The 16248-nt window shown below is 40.0% G+C and overlaps 1 protein-coding gene across 1 annotated transcript in view; it reads left to right on the forward strand.

Moving 5' to 3' along the window:
• Positions 1–16248, forward strand: part of ASZ1 (ankyrin repeat, SAM and basic leucine zipper domain containing 1) — a 43170-nt gene that overhangs the window by 7714 nt on the left and 19208 nt on the right. The window contains exons 4-6 of the mRNA XM_064455757.1: positions 2568–2679; positions 14277–14388; positions 14649–14783. Coding sequence (XP_064311827.1) covers positions 2568–2679; positions 14277–14388; positions 14649–14783 — 359 coding nt within the window. The remainder of the gene's footprint in view (positions 1–2567; positions 2680–14276; positions 14389–14648; positions 14784–16248) is intronic.

The raw sequence follows: 16248 nt of genomic DNA on the forward strand, positions 1-16248 counted from the left end.
ATCAGTTCCTCTGTCAGTTTTTATGGCTTAATAATAACTTAAACTGTGGATATTTTCCTTCTCTTTCATTGTGTTGGAAGATTTATCCAAGTTCAAAAAAAGACATTTCAAAATCTGTGAAAAGACAGGAGAAACTGATCTGACACACAATGCTGCCAAGTACATGAAAGCAGTGATCTTATTTTCTGGTAACTTGCTGGTATTTGTAGTAGTAGTAGACTGAAATGCAGATGATACAAATCAAGAAACTTTTCATAGCCAGAACTTTTTAGCAGCTGAACAGAGTGTGAGATGAGAGTAGATTGCCTGCACCAGAAGCAATCATGCCTTCAAATTATCGTCCTTGTAGCCAACTTCAGAGAACTTCCATGTGGCTGCCCACAACTTATACCTGTTCCTTGTTTATGGCTGTAGAAAGCTATAAATGGGGCAGAAACTGCTGTGGGCAGCAATTTCAGCTGACCAGTTAACCACCGTGCAAGGCATTTTTTCAGTGTGTGACCAACTGTGTTTGCCTGAAGTGGCACCTTGCTAGGATCAGGTTTCTGGGCTTGTTTCTCTTAGTCTGTGTAGGGAAACAGTAGCTAGGGCATATGCGCAGCAGTGTACTGTCCAGCCAGGAAGTCTTGAAAGTCTTTGATTCAGGTCAGGCCACATGTGTTCAGTAAAGCTCTGCCATCCTAAAGTGGTACTAAAAGTCACCAGTCCTGCTGCTTTATTTACATCAGCAGGCAATCACATAAGTGATCCTATACTAATTAGCCTTTAATGCATATAATCCTAATAATAGCTATAGTGTTAATCACTGTCAACCTTTGTAAATGGTTACTTAATTTCACCCCTTTTGGTAGTAGTGAAGAACAAGGACCTAATGTAGCATTCACTGTGTGGTGGGATCAGAGTGCAGTACCTTTGAGGAATAAATTCACTGGCTCTTCTGGGTTTTTCAGCTAGGCTGAACATAAACTAATCTTTTCTGCAGTCACTTACCAGTTTTTCTCTGTAAAAGAGAAACCTGAGAACTCTAAGGTGTTTCTTTCCCTTCTTCTCTTGCTCACATGTATGAGCTATAGGTAGGCTAACAGAAATTAATTTCCCACTCTCTATCACTACTAAATATCATTCCCAGATTAATGGTGCTTATTGCTACCTTTGTTCAATGTCCTGCCATCTTCCCATTCATGCTGTTGTTTATAACCTAGTTATCAATATTTTGAGTATAAATCTGTCAATGTATCAAGTAATTTGCTGAAGTGTTAATTGCTTACTGTTCTGGAGTTTAAGTGACTCTCTGAAACTTAATTTTTCATTTAACATACTGATTTAGGTGTGTTAGAACTTCTACATGAGGTAGTCGAAAATTAAAGGATGGTATATTAAAAAAAAGATTAAATGCAAAACTAAGGTCTTTGGTTGGAGGGGTGGGGGACAAGAAGTGGTGAGAAATAAAGTAGAGCAGAGGAGGGTAAAGTATGTAACAAACTTCTTATGTTTACATATAAAAAAATCTGACCTCAATTGAAGAATAATGGTGTTAATATATTCAGTCTTAAAATTTCTACATGAAAGTTAGAAAATGGGTTGTAACACTTCATGGTATGGTCTGAAGTAGGTACAGCTAAAATTATACTGTTAAAACAAATTGTTAAAGGCATGTTTGAACTTGTGAACAAGTTTGTGCAATAAGCAAAATGGGCAGTTATTCAAATGGCAGTCTTCTAATTGACTCTAGGGCCAAGTAACTTGCTGTGGTCCTTGAGGTGTGATGCTTCCCACACCTCTAGGAGAACTGTGGGAAAGGACATCTACCCGTTCTGTGGGCAAACAGCGGTGGTGCACAATTCCGATTTGTGAGCAAAGATGGCATGTTACACCCAGACAGCTTTAGAGCTGGAGCAAATATGCTGGTTCCTCCGAGAGAATCTCTGTTGACTGTGTAGATGTTCTTTAAATCCACATTTAAAAACATGCTTTTAATCCTCCTCTTGCCACTGCTGCACCATAGTAGTCTAGTTCAGTAAACTTCCTTCTTAAGCCCTATATAAAAGCCTTGTTACTTAACTGTCCTTTGTATGGGCCTCTCTTCTCCCTAAAATTGATGTTGCTGTGTGTTTATAATGCATTTCACGCACTTTTTATATCCATTGCAGTTAACTTCCTGTAAGCTGTTTCTTCCCTTGACTCTATTTTGGGGAAGGGTAGGGAGGAACAGGAAGTGAATCCTCTGGTGTGGAAGAAGATTTGAGAAACAAGCATCTATAGTTAAGTTCCTACTGGAGTTTTTTGGGTACCTAAGAAATATTCTAAACTTCAGTAAGAATAGATGCTTTACTATTACCATTTGCTCTGATTTTTCTGAGTATCTTCTCAGATGCCTTTATCTTACCTGATAATTCTAGTGACTTTCATTGGAAGGAAAACAAGTTTCTTATCCTTTTCTAAATATCTTAGAGTAGCAGAACTCGATTAACAACTCTAGCAAATGTAAAGCCTTTTAAAGGAACTTCTGGGTTAGTGTAGTATTTACATTTACATATGTAATTATCTAACTGCAAGTTTCAAAACAGATAAGTACACTGTGCTGATGGCAGCATGTACTGCGCATGCTTCAGAAGAAGACATCTTGAAGACTGTAGAACTGCTTCTCTCCAGGAATGCTGACCCTAATCTTACTTGCAGGTACCAAAAAAACCCATGTCTCTGAACACAGCATAAAATTTAGTATTAATATACAGAGACATCTTTATAGACATAGATGTTGTTGGTTAAGATGGCGTGTACTTCGTTAGCTTTTTTTGTAACTTCACTGCTCTCTGTATTAGGAAAAATTAGTGTCCAGATATTTATTTCGCCTAGTATAGTCATTCATCTGAGGAAATAAGACTATAATCAGTTTTGTCAAATTTAAGTATATTCCTCAGCTGAACAAGATATAAATTTAAGATAAAAACTAATCTTAATACTTTGGTAGACTGCAGTCTAAGGGCAAGAAATATGTCTTCTGCCTTTCCCAAATTATATTGCCTCTTCTGTATATGGATGTAACTTAAATCAATTAATTCTTTATTTAAATTCATGTCCTCCTCTTGAGCTTTTTGTGGGTATCTATAGTCCTTTCACAGGCAGCCTCCTATGGGAAAAGAAAAATTCTCTATAAACAAAATACACTTATTCCAGTGCAATCTGGAATATTCCAGGTTAAAAGGAGACTTAATCTCCTTTTAGAAACAAGTAACATCTTGTTTCTTGAATCACCACTTTGTCTCAGCAGTCTGAAGTACTGCATTGTGAGATGTCAGTAGTTGCATGGTCTGCTGCAATGTTTCATTTTGCATCAAAAAGAAAGAAATTCTGGGCTGACCCAGGATAATCTGGCCTCCCTCTTCTGGGGGGGGAAAAAATTACTGTTTGGGTCAGATTGAAACTGCTTGTCTTTCAACTAACTAAGATTTTTTTTTATACCACAGCTCTTTCACCACATTACCTGAGATATGTGGACTGTGTAGCCCTCTGAGGGGGAAAAAAAAAACAAAACAAAACAAAAAAAAACACACCCAGAATTGAAGGCCTGTTGGCTCTCATTAGTAGAATTAACTTACTCTGGGCCCTGAACCTCACTGTCAGCGTAGTACTGCTAGACAAGGAGGAAACATAGTTGTGGTGAAGTTCCACTGATGTCTGGTACCACATTTAAATGCCATTAATTTCCTCTTATCAGAGAGGCTAAAAATTGTTCATGAAAGAAGAGAAATCTACAGACTCTGAAATAATTACATATTGTTGCTGTCAGATAGCTGGGTGTTAGGATAAACATCCTGCTTTAAAGAATGGGGGAAGTTTTTGCATTATTAAACTTCGAAAATGTAAGCCAGAGTGCAGAGCTGCAGGTTTACATTTCAAAAGGCCTTTGGTTAAACTTGGGGGGCCAGGGGGAAGTTTGGATTCTGACACAATGAGATGGGAATTTTAAGGGTAAAACTTTATTTATAATCTTAGAGTATGTTATGCGTAGTTGGTCTTTATGTACAAATATTTATTTGCTATCTGTTTCCTAAGACCTTGTGCTAACATACGAGTTATGCTTGCATACATGAGATACCGTTCCGGTTGTGGTTTTTTCACTTTTGCAATAGCAGTCTTTCTCAAATGAAAAGATAAATTAAGAGACAATCAAAAATGTCATATCTGTACCAAACAAAAGTAGAAGTTAATGGCAAGGTCTGGGTTTTTCAAAAATGTTTGTGCTGCCTTTTTGCCTTTGCAGTATTTGACATCGGTGCATACCACTCCCTCATTAGAACTGCTCAGGCAGCAGCTGCTGCTTCCCATGGGCTTCTTCCACAGTGTTTTGAAACGGGTCTGAAACACATCAAACAAGGTTCTGTGAAGATAAGGGATCAAAACAGACCCTCTATATGGCACTGCGGTCCCACTTCACCCATTCCATTAGGGCAAGCAGGGTGTTCTCTGGGAGGACACCAGAACTGTCAGTGAGCTGAGATTATTGTGAGAGTACTTCCTGTGTGATCATCTTGCCACAGGTGTTAAGAACTAAGCTGCACGTTATTTGGCTGTCTCTGCACTTAGGAACCAGAATGACTTCAGAAAGCTTCTCTTTTGTCCGCCACTAACTGGAATGTGTGTGAATGCAAAGCAGAATGCTTAACTTTGATGTAAGGTGGAGTTTGGTATTTATCCTTGCTCTGTTGGGCTGTCAAGGCAGGCAGCAGGCTTTATTTCATGTCATCTGGAGGTGATACACAGAAACCTGCAAAATTTTCTGTCTAATTTGTGAAATGTGCATGGAGCAGGGAAGGACTGGTGACAAATAAGCTGATTTTTGAAATGCAGTCTCAGAAAGTAGATGGGTTTAGGGGTGGGTAGGTAGATGGTTTCTTTGCAATAGGACAGAGTACCAAGGAGAAAGTACCTAGTAGAGTTAACTGCTGATATTTTTGCTAAATCAAAATTGGGGACTGAACGATGATGGCTGTAAAAACAGTTTTGTTAATGAGAACATAGCATATCAAAGTATAAGTGGTAACTGAAGAGTTTTGACAGACAAGCAAGAAGTAAGGTAATGGCTAGGTGAAACAAGAAGGCATTGTAAGACTGCTCTGCATAGTCTTTGTAGAGCTGCTGTAGCCTGAGTGCATCATTTAAGTGCATGCTTCCATGAGAAATTTGTTCTGCTTATCATTCACCTCCCCCTTACTCCAAAATGAAAGTTATACTTTATCCTTTTGTAAGGCCTGGAAATATTTCAGCAGTTTGTGGTTGGTTTTTTTTCCAAACCTCTTTTAACCTGCAGTGCTTTCTTAAATGTACGCTGGTTTTATTGTTAAGCTGTGATTTTGTTATAGGCAGAAGGAAAAGGCATAACCAACTGATAACGAAGTTACTGCTGCTAGGATTACATGTCATAGGTTGTTTAGTAAATATGGATTTTAGTGATGACATCCCCCAAGTTCTTGTTTATGTAAAGTAGAGTAAAAGCAACTTAATGGCTTTGCCAGTAAAGAGAGTGTTTTGAGTTGACGTTTCATGCCAATAGCTCTTTGTTAGAAGAAGGTACAAATAGGTGAATGACTGAAACATCCTTTATTTTGACATAAGCTCTGTGTCTCTTGTTCTGTGTGGGATATGTGGAGGTTTAATTTTGTTTGTGTGGTTTTTTTACCTCACTCTTAAAATTTCTAGCGCAGTTGAGTCATGATCAATGACCAAGTCTTCAGTGTTTCTGCTCTAAAATGGTTATGAATCTTGTGTATACTTAAAGTCTTTAGAAAGTCTCCAATATTTTATTTTCCTCTTTTTAGTGTTAGTATTTTAAGAACTATATCTTTGTCTGTCTTCTGTCATGGTACAGAGTAAAAGTGGAGATGGAAGCATGCTGTCATGTACATGAATGCATATACATGAAAATAATAATCACTGCTCAGGTCTGGTATGAAGTTGCCTATGTTCACCTATGCTTACATTCAGAGCAGTTTTGAGGAGTATCATAAATGGTTTAGTGACAAAAGTTTTTATCTATTTTGCCCTCTTGAGAAGATGATAATGGAAAGGGGAAGTTTTTCAGGTTGCATAGTCAGAATAAAGCAATTGTGTAACACCTCAATTTTAGCAAGATATGTATTTCTACTGATAAGATAGTAAGTATGCACTGCTGCATAATAGTTTCAGAGACCTTGACATTATCATTGTGTGATAGCTAACCATGACAAATGACAAACAGTATGTTTCAGTAAAGGTAATTAACCTGGGAAAAGTTAATGCACCACGGTACATTTTATGGCCGGGGCAAGAAAATCAGGGAATTTTAATACTGATTGAGTCAAGATCTTTGATCCACTTCAGAGTTAAAAATACCTTGTGATGTTAAGCTATATTATACTTCATGCCTTTAACATTTTTTATTCTAGCACTATTAAATCAGGACAGAAAGACTTACTTTATTATGCTGATGAAACATCAGGACAGCAGGACCAAATATAAAAAATCAGATGGTAAATTGCATTTACCAAAGTACTGTGTTCATCTGGGCTATGTCCATATATCTCTTCCCTCCTCTTGTCTGTGTTAGGGAAAAGTCAAAAGCATGGTAAATGTGCAAGTTATGTAGGTTTGGAAGAGTGGCTTTTAAGTGGTGAGGCTTGTTCATCAGATCTTTTGGTAGGGCGAAGGAGTCTAGACACCAAAATAGATGATTGTACTTTTCACAGCTGGTATTGACTGTACAGTAGTACCAACAGGCTAATAACTGTTACTCACAGTTTCTGGGCAGGAGTATAAAATACTTGGGGGACAGTAGCAACACTGGATGCTATTTTTAACAGAGGCATTCTGACAATGTACTGTGGTGTGTTGGAATGTCACCTGAGCAGCCCTTGTGTAAAACAGAAACAAAACCTGCACTGAAATCCATTAGCATTGTATCAGCAACATTCTATGACAAGTATATTAATCTTCCTATCATTGTGTTGTGGCTTGACCCCAGCTGGCAGCTAAGCCCCACACAGCCACTCACTCTTTCCCCCCTGCTGGGATGGGGGAGAGAATTGGAAGAGTAAAAGTGAGAAACTCGTGGGTCTAGATAAAGACAGTTTAATAGGTACAGCAAAAGCTGCACATGCAGGCAAAGCAAAAGAAGGAATTCATTCACTCCTTCCCATGAGCAGGCAGGTATTCAGCCATCTCCAGGAAAGCAGGGCTCCATCACGCGTAATGGTTACCTGGGAAGGCAACCATCACCCCGAATGTCCCTTAATTCCTTCTTCCCCCAGTTTTTATATTGCTGAGTATGATGTCATGTGGTGTGGGTTATCCCTTTGGCCAGTATGGGTCAGCTGTCCCGGCTGTGTCCCCTCCCAGCTTCTTGTGCACCCCCAGCCTCCTTACTGTCGGGTGGGATGAGAAGCAGGAAGGGCCTTGACTCGTGTGTAAGAATGGCTCAGCAACAACTAAAACATCCCTGTTTTACCAACACTGTTTTCAGCACAAATCCAAAACATAGCTCGATACTAGCTACCAGGAAGAAAATTAGCTCTATCCCAGCCAAGACCAGCACACATTGCCACTAACTTCCCCTGATCATGTGTTATTTGCATAGAATCGGTTTGGGTTTTTTACATGAGAGAATTGCCCTTTCATTAGAAACATGGAGTAGATTTCTGGATCGCAGAATAAACTGCCCCTCCCCATAATCCAGGAGGAAGCAGCTGACAACCTGCTGAGCCCCCTGGACACTCACAAGTCTATGGGGCCAGATGGGATCCACCCAAGGGTACTGAGGGAGCTCATGGAAGAGCTTGCCAAGCCACCCTCCATCATTTATCAGCAGTCCTGGTTAACAGGGGAGGTTCCAGATGACTGAAGGCTTGCCGGTATGATGCCAGTCTACAAGAAGGGCTGGAAGGAGGATCAGTGGAGCTACAGGACTGTCAGCCTGACCTCCGTACTGGGGAAAATTATGGAGCGGTTCATCTTGAGTGTGCTTACCAGGCATGTGCAGGACAACTAGGAGAACAGGCCCAGCCAGCATGCCTTCATGAAAGACAGGTCCTGCCTGACCAACCTGATCTCCTTCTATAACCAGGTGACCCACGCAGTGGATGAGAGAAAGGCTGTGGATGTTGTCTACCTGGACTTTAGCAAAGCCTTTGACACTGTCTCCCACAGCATCCTCTTGGAGAAGCTGGTGGCTCATGGCTTGGATGGGCGTACTCTTCGCTGGGTAAAAAACTGGCTGGATAGCCAGGCCCAGAGAGTTGTGGTGAATGAAGCTAAATCCAGTTGGCAGCCAGTCACGAGTGGTGTTCCCCAGGGCTCAGTTTTGGGGCCAGTCTTGTTTAATATCTTTATCAATGATCTGGATGAGGGCATCGAGTGCACTCTCAGAAAACTTGCAGGTGACACCAAGCTGGGCAGGGGTCTCAATCTGCTCAAGGGTGAGAAGGCTCTGCAGAGGGATCTGGACAGGCTGGATCGATGAGCCGAGGTCAGTTGTATGAGGTTTAACAAGGCCAAGTGCCGGGTCCTGCACTTGGGTCACAACAACCCCATGCAACGCTCCAGGCCTGGGGAAGAGTGACTGGAAAGCTGCCTGGTGGAGCAGGACCTGGGGGTGCTGATTGACAGCTGGCTGCACATGAGCCGGCAGCATGCCCAGGTGGCCAAGAAGGCCAAGAGCATCCTGGCTTGTATCAGGAACAGTGTGGCCAGCAGGAGCAGGGCAGTGATCGTGTCCCTGTACTCAGCACTGGTGAGGCTGCACCTCAAATACTGTGTTCATGTTTGGGCCCCTCAGTCCAAGAAGGACATTGAGTTGCTGGAGCGTGTCCAGAGTAGGGCAACGAAGTTGGTTAAGGGTTTGGAGAGCGTTATGAGGAGCGGCTGAGGGAGCTGGAGTTGTTTAGCCTGGAGAAAAGGAGGCTGAGGGGAGACCTTATTTTTCTCTACAACTACCTGAAAGGAGGCTGTAGTGAGGTGAAAGCTGTTGGTTTCTTCTCCCAAGTAATGAGCAATAGGACTAGAGGAAATTACCTCAAGTTGGATCAGGGGAGGTTTAGAGCAGATATTAGGAAAAATTCTTTCACTGAAAGAGTTCTCAAGCACTGGAACAGGCTTCCCATGGAAGTGGTGGAGTCACCGTCCCTGGAGGTGTTCAAGAAACATGTAGACATGGCACTTTGGGACATGGTTTAGGAGGTGTGGTGGTGTTGGGTTGGCGGTTGGACTTGATGATCCTAGAGGTCTTTTCCAACCTTAATGATTCAATTCTATTCTATTTTACATGTATGTACTGAATTTCTTTACTATAGCCCTGGGTCGAAAGTAGAGTTGAAAATAGTCTGGATGATCTCTGATTGTTTGGTTAACTCAGTTGTTTTTCTTCTCTAAATAAAGCTGTGCATGTCTTCACCTAAACCAGCTCGCTTGTAAAAAATGTAATGGAGTGAGGATGAAAGAGACCATGGCAGGATAATTGGGAATGTTCCGCCATCCTCATTGTTAATCTTTATACTAATGTCTTTTATAATCACATCCTTTATATTTTTCTAGTCATAAGAAGCAAAATTTGTAGCTGTCTACCTTCCCAACTCTGTGTGCTGTAGAACTTGTACTGATACCTTTTTAAATGTTGAAACAGTCATGTAAACAGAGTTCAGAAGCAGAAGGATACAAGAACTGGCAATCTAAAATGAAGCCTAAAACTAGGGAACCTGAAACTCATCTGTCATCTTTTGTGGCCCAACCTTCTTACTAGAGCTGTATGACCATTCTCCCAGCAAGTTCTGCTTCAAGAAGGTAGGGGACTCTACTACCTTGCTCCAGCAGACAGTGCCTGGAAAAGTATCCTGCAGCTCATGGTACACTGAAGTATGTTCTTTCAATACTACTTGTTGTCTAGGGTTTCCTATCTCATTGATTAAAACCCAAATAAGCTAGAAAAGGGACAAATAGCTTTGGTTCTGTTGCTGTGGATACACTGTTACCTTTTGTTTCTCAGTTCCAAGCTTAATGTGCAGCACTGGAGTGGTGATAACTGTCTCCAAAAGCTGAAGATGCTTCCTGGTTATCTGAAGCAGTGTTCAGTTCACAGATCAATAGACTAAAATATTGGTGTCTTGTAGAATCATTTCCTATGAGACTAAACTCATAAGGTTAAATTGTTTTCTACCTGCTGTATTTTTCTGAATGTTAATGATACACTGGTCTAGCTAATAAACACATATCCAGGTATAAGACTATGTACAGCTTATTTCTCAAGATCACCAACCTCAAATACTGAATTTTCTATGGATATCTCTCTGATGGAAGGAAACCTGTGTCTAAATGGAAGACATCTTTTCTTCTCTTCCCTCTTCTGAAAGTTTCCAGGAAAACGAATTTTGTCTTGCTTGAGAGCGTGACCCCATACATAAGCATGTGTGTTTGTCAAGTGTGGTGAATTCTGCACCACAGATTCAGCTTAGTGGTAACAGACAGGTGCTCGGGACATTTTTGAGTGAGATAGCTAGCTAGCACTGTATCACCTGGTTTTACCATGGCATGTGGTTATCCAGGGTACGAGGCTCCAAGTGGTAGCTTTTCGGGCTGTTCTGGTCAGCGCGCTCTCTTGTTATTATGTTTTGCCACATTTTTTTTTTTTACAGGATGAAGATGAATTGAGCCTATAAGAACTTCTTGTATCTTTGTGTGGATGTCAAATACAAAGTTTTGAATGGCCCTGAAAAACGTTTTGGTTTTGTGTCCTTCTCCAGCCTTAACATAAAAGCAGGGAGACCTAAAGCTAAAAACAAACAAAACCCTTCATTTGCATGAGACGAGTGAAGAATTCCTTGTTTTTTATTTCAGCATAACTGGAAGCAAACAGTTGGAACAGACATCACACTTAATTGATAAATTGCTTATATGCCTTTTAAGATTTTTATTTATTTATTGACTATCATTTGAGTATCATGCCCAATATGGGCAAATGTTGTGGCAAATTGTGCCATACAAAAGGACTTCACAGGTGTTTGGACAAGAAGGTCATCTGCAAACCAGATTGCTGAAACACGAATGTCTGCGCAGCTCCTGAAAATGATAAAAGGATTCTTCAGTTCTTTTATCTGGGTGGTTATCACTACACTTTCCATATACATTTTCAGATTGTGGTAAAATGTACCAATACATTTAATTTCTCTTCAACTTGAGCAAGAAACAGTGGATTTGGCATCCTAAAGCTTGCTCGTGTAATTGTGGAAGTTCTTTGCAGGGTTAGAAAAACAAAATTTGTTTTCCCTAAAGCTTTAGTCTCCCTCTTGTGGACATACATGTAAACGGACCTTGCTTTCTGAGGTGGTGCCTATGCAGCATGTGTCCCAAGACATTAAACGGTGCCCCCTCCTGTATAGTGGTGCATAAATGCAATTGCAAATTTATGCAGCACTGTATATGTTTCTACCCTGAAACACCTTGTAGCATTTGAAATTAAAACTTGAACATTAAAATTAAATGCTTGAAGGACTAATTGCATATTCATGTTGGTGAACCATTTAAATGTCATGTTTTTTGGGGTTTTAATTAAAAATGGAGAAACTTTTTCAGTGGCTTTAATGTTATTGAGTTGTTGCCTTGATTTCAGATACCATGTCTGCAGTACTGTGCAGCTGTAACCACTACATGGAGTTTTTTGGAGAAAAGACAGTAGCCTCTAGACTTTTGTTCAGTAATTTTTCCTTTGAAAGAGCAGAAAGTAATTGTGAGGTAGTACCAGTGTGCAGGTTCAAAAAAAAACCTACATGTTGAGAGCAGAAGAATTGAAAATGAAAAATAAATGGACTGTTTTTGCAGTCAGATATAAATATTTCAAAGGTGATAGCATGGAAAGTGTGTCAAAGCTACCTGCCACTGAATAGAAAGAAGTGTGAGAGTGAGTGTTGGCATTGGTTATCTATAGACAGCTATATCTCGCTATCTCATCAGTTAGTTGTTAAGTTGTAGAGTCTTTCTCTATTTTTATAGTCATCTGCATAGGATCACAGGGTAGTTCAGATCAGAAGGCACCTCAGGAAGTCTCTAGTCCATCTTGTTCCTTAAAGCTACCTCTGCTATGACGTGGGGTTAGGTTGCCATCTGGTCATGAAACCCCCCAAAGATGGAGACTACAGAATTCCTTGAAGCAACCAGTTCCACTGGTTGACTGTGCCCCATGGTAAAAAAGTCTCCTTATATTCTGGTGGAAATTCTGCTTTTGCAGTGTTGATGGACTAAATCAAATTAGTTAGACTGCTGCAAGTCATCTTTTTTCATTACCAAGTTCCTTTCTCTTATTGACTCTGTGTCTTGAAGGCCTGGCTACCTTTCAATTTTGCTTATCTCCAAGTAATTGACTTTTTTCCTCCTATCGTAAGGCACTTTCAAATTTGTAATATGACTGGATTTTTTTCAGTGTACTTTTAACTGTGTTTGCATAAGACAAAATATTTTCCTTTTGTGAATGAGCAATAACAAGGAACGATGAGCAAAGCCTTAGACCTAGCAATGCTGTGGAAGGAAGCAGGTGGTCTGTGTTTTAAGACAGCTGCTTTGGTTTACTTACGCTTTTCGGGGTCCCTCTAGTGGTCGGTATTGAACTACTTACTAAGAACAGAAGAGTGATCCTCCCCTCAAGTATATCCTAACAAGATAGAATAATCTTTTGGCAGCAGATTTTTGACGCAGAGCTGTACATTAAAAGCAATACATGATAGTTTTGGGTTTTGGTTTTTTTTTTCAGAAAAAAATGCATTTTAAGGTATAATAAATTTTAATTGAATGTTACTAGTAAAATATTTTAGCTTACATCTAATTGCTTCATAGCGATCAGAAACTCCACATATTTGTCTTCCAGTACTGCACTTTTTTAAGTTCTCCAATCCTATTACACCAAAGAGTAAGTGTCAGGCATCTGGAAAGACGCTTTTCTAACAGAAGCTTTTGAGCAATATTTTTTTTCTTTCAGAACAATTCACAATGGCTTCATCTTATAAGCATCTCAATAGAAGTCTAAGGTCAATAGGCTGTTGTCTTCATGGTTTTGGGATATAAAGAAACGGAATAATGGGAAAGGTGGTGTCTGTAAGTAAGAAGTAGTAATACATGTAGGAGAGAAAGCATCAATACCTACACTTCTGGGAACAGAAAACAAGAATGGGGTAAAGGACAAATTTTGATGTGCATTCAGTTTTAGTACTTGAAAAGTTAAGAATTACAGTGTGGTGTTTGTAAGTAATTCTCTGAAGACTCCTCTCACATATATTGAGGGTGGGGCAGGGGGGTGTGGGTCTGAATGTCGATAATACGTGTGCCCTCTGCGCTATTGCACTGCTCTTCTGCACACCAGCAAGAGTTGTGGGACCTGTGGTTCTTTTGCTTACATTGCTTTACCAGAGAGGGTTTTGCAAGAATATACATAGTTGTTGTTCTTCATATTATTCCTCTTAAGTACTCGGTTGTGGTTTACAACTTGCCCTCCACAAAACTGCATATTTCTTTTCAGAACTTTGGATTTAAATTAAACTGTATGTAGAAGCTGTGTCTTTTAAAGATAATTTTTGAAGTAAAAAATTAAAGTCTCTGCCACTTTTTTTGAAGGAAAAATGGGTGAATCGCTGATATTCTCTGCTTTTAGTAAGGTGAAAACTGGGATCTGCAGTTCTGCCCATTCCCTTTTCATTAAGCTGGTCCATGTGCTAAAAGAGAGGCCTGCCACTGGGTCTGCGGTAGCAGCAGGAGGGATGGTCTTTAAAAACTTGTTTTGTGTTGCTCAGAACCAAAACAGAAGTGGTTTAGTCAACGAGCTACCGTGTTTCATAGCTGGGACATGCTAGGGTTATTTATGGTTTAATGCACTACTTGAATTTGGAGGTGATAAGACTGATATATTTTTTAACTTTTTCTCCCAGATGTATTATAAGTCTATATTCTAAACTGAAAGAGACTTGTTTAGTTTTGTCTCAGTTTCCTTCTTGTGAAGGACAATTGACTTCTTTACTTCATTTCAATCAGGAAATAAATGCCAACTCTTAAAATATTTAAAAATTGCTAACTGGACATAAATGAGTTGCTGAATCTCTACGTTCTGTTAAATTGACCCTTGTGCAGAAGCATGAATGCAGTGTCTTAGGCTGTCATCCTCTACTTCTTCTCTAGAACAGAGAATCTTTACAGACTAGAGGTGCTCTAATTGATAATGCAGTTGGATTTTGATATCTTGAAATAATTCTTTTCACCCCTCCCGTTTTCAGGAGACAAATGACTCCGCTGATGTATGCAGCTAAGAAAGGCTATGCTCAGGTTACTGCTCTTCTTGTTGCTCATGGATCACACATAAATGCCCAAGATGAAAATGGATATTCAGTAAGTGACTTATTTGTGTGTTGTAATTAATGAAAAAAATTTTTAAAAGCAAGAACCCACAAACTTGTTTCTAAGCGCAACTTCCTCAGAAATGCTCATAAGTATGTTCTTCTGCGTTAACACCACTTTGAAATTTTGTACTACTTGTCTTTGTGTCCAGATTCTGCCATGTGAAAACTTGTGAAAGTTGCAATATTGATCAAACCTCTGTTCTTTTTGCTCCCTATGTAAACTTAGTAAAATGAAGTTGTTCTTTGCAGGCATTAATATGGGCAGCACAGCATGGACATAAGAGTGTAATTTTTAAGTTGCTTGAGCTTGGAGCTGACAAAAATCTACTGACTAAGGATGAGAAAACAGCAGCAGAGATAGCAAAAATTAATAAACACTCAGAGGTATTTAATTTCTCTTTGCAATGCATATTCTGTGTTTTGCCTCAAAAAATCTGTTCACCAATTTTATAATCTTATGTAGAAGTGTTACCTTAACTGAACTACAGCAGCTAGTTGAATACTTGTGCTATTGCATCTGTGTAGACTATTTTGTGTTATATCCCGGCTTTTCACAGGGCTTTAAATGCTATAATGTTTTGGGAACTTTTTTTTTTTAGTATCCTTGACTTCAGAATTAGAATACAGAACAAGGGATTATTCATGTTATTAATGTTGATATGAGAAACAGAAAAATAATGTATTGGTTTTTTCCTGTCTGCCAAAGTGTGTGAGAGAATGCGGATATCAAACTGATCTGCAGCGTATAGTTTCTGATTGAATTTGGAAGTGAAAAGGCTAAAGCTAAAAGGGGGGGAGTTGGTATTGGCCATCTTCAAAATCCATGCTCAGGAGGGAAGAAGGTGTAAAATAACATACATTGGTCATCAGATCACTGGAAGAACAGCCGCTAGTCACCAATGTAAAGAGAGAGCTGCTGAAGTCAACACATATTCTCCTAAAATAAATCTGTTTACTGCTGTTACCAGAAGATGCATGGTGGATCAATCAGACCAGGTTTCTACGTATTTTGCTTTGAGTTGCTCTTACCAGTGATGTGGCTTTTTGCAGTGGCTTTTCAAAAATATATGTGAATTGTAATTCACTTCACAGCTTCCTTTTCTTTCTTTCTTTCTTCCCCCCCACCCCACCCCAGACTCCAGGGCTAGGCTGGAGCAAAAATGATAACTATGCACAAAGCTGTCAGTGTAGGCTAGCAAGATCAGTGTCTGAGCCTCCGTGATCTGTTAGCTCAAGTTACTGAAAGGGACTACAAATGCTTTCTGCCTTTGATAAATTACTTGTTCAGCAGGCTATGGCCATATAATCTTATAACATGACTTTGTCTGACATGGAGGGAATACAGGCTCCTCACACTTGAGAGGTGGGTCTTGCCTCTTGACCTGTGAAGCGCTAACTTTCACACAGTTACCGCAAAGTCTTGCAGATGGTATTGAGATACTTAATGGTCATGAGCTTCTTCCAGCTTGGGGGTCTGCTCTTCAGGCTGTTGACAGCCCCTTGGGTTGTCATATAGACTATGTCTGCAGAAACTATATCTGGGAGGGGGGAGATATTTTTCTTACGTATTGTACAGGGTTTGGCAGGGATGGAGTTATTTTTCTTCCTGTCAGCCTGTAAGGTGCTGTGTTTTAGATTTGTGACCAGAACAGTGTTGATAACACACCAGTATTTTAGCTATTGCTGAGCAGTGCTTGTGCAGCATCAAGGCCATCTCTGTTTCTCACTCTGTGCCCCCACCCCCACCCCCAGCAAGTAGGCTGGGGTGAGCTAGATATTGGGAGGGGGCACAGCCAGGACAGATGACCCCAACTGACCCAAGGGATACTCCATACCATATAATGTCATG

This window comes from Phalacrocorax carbo, chromosome 1, assembly GCF_963921805.1.
Source record: "Phalacrocorax carbo chromosome 1, bPhaCar2.1, whole genome shotgun sequence".
NCBI lineage: Eukaryota > Metazoa > Chordata > Aves > Suliformes > Phalacrocoracidae > Phalacrocorax > Phalacrocorax carbo.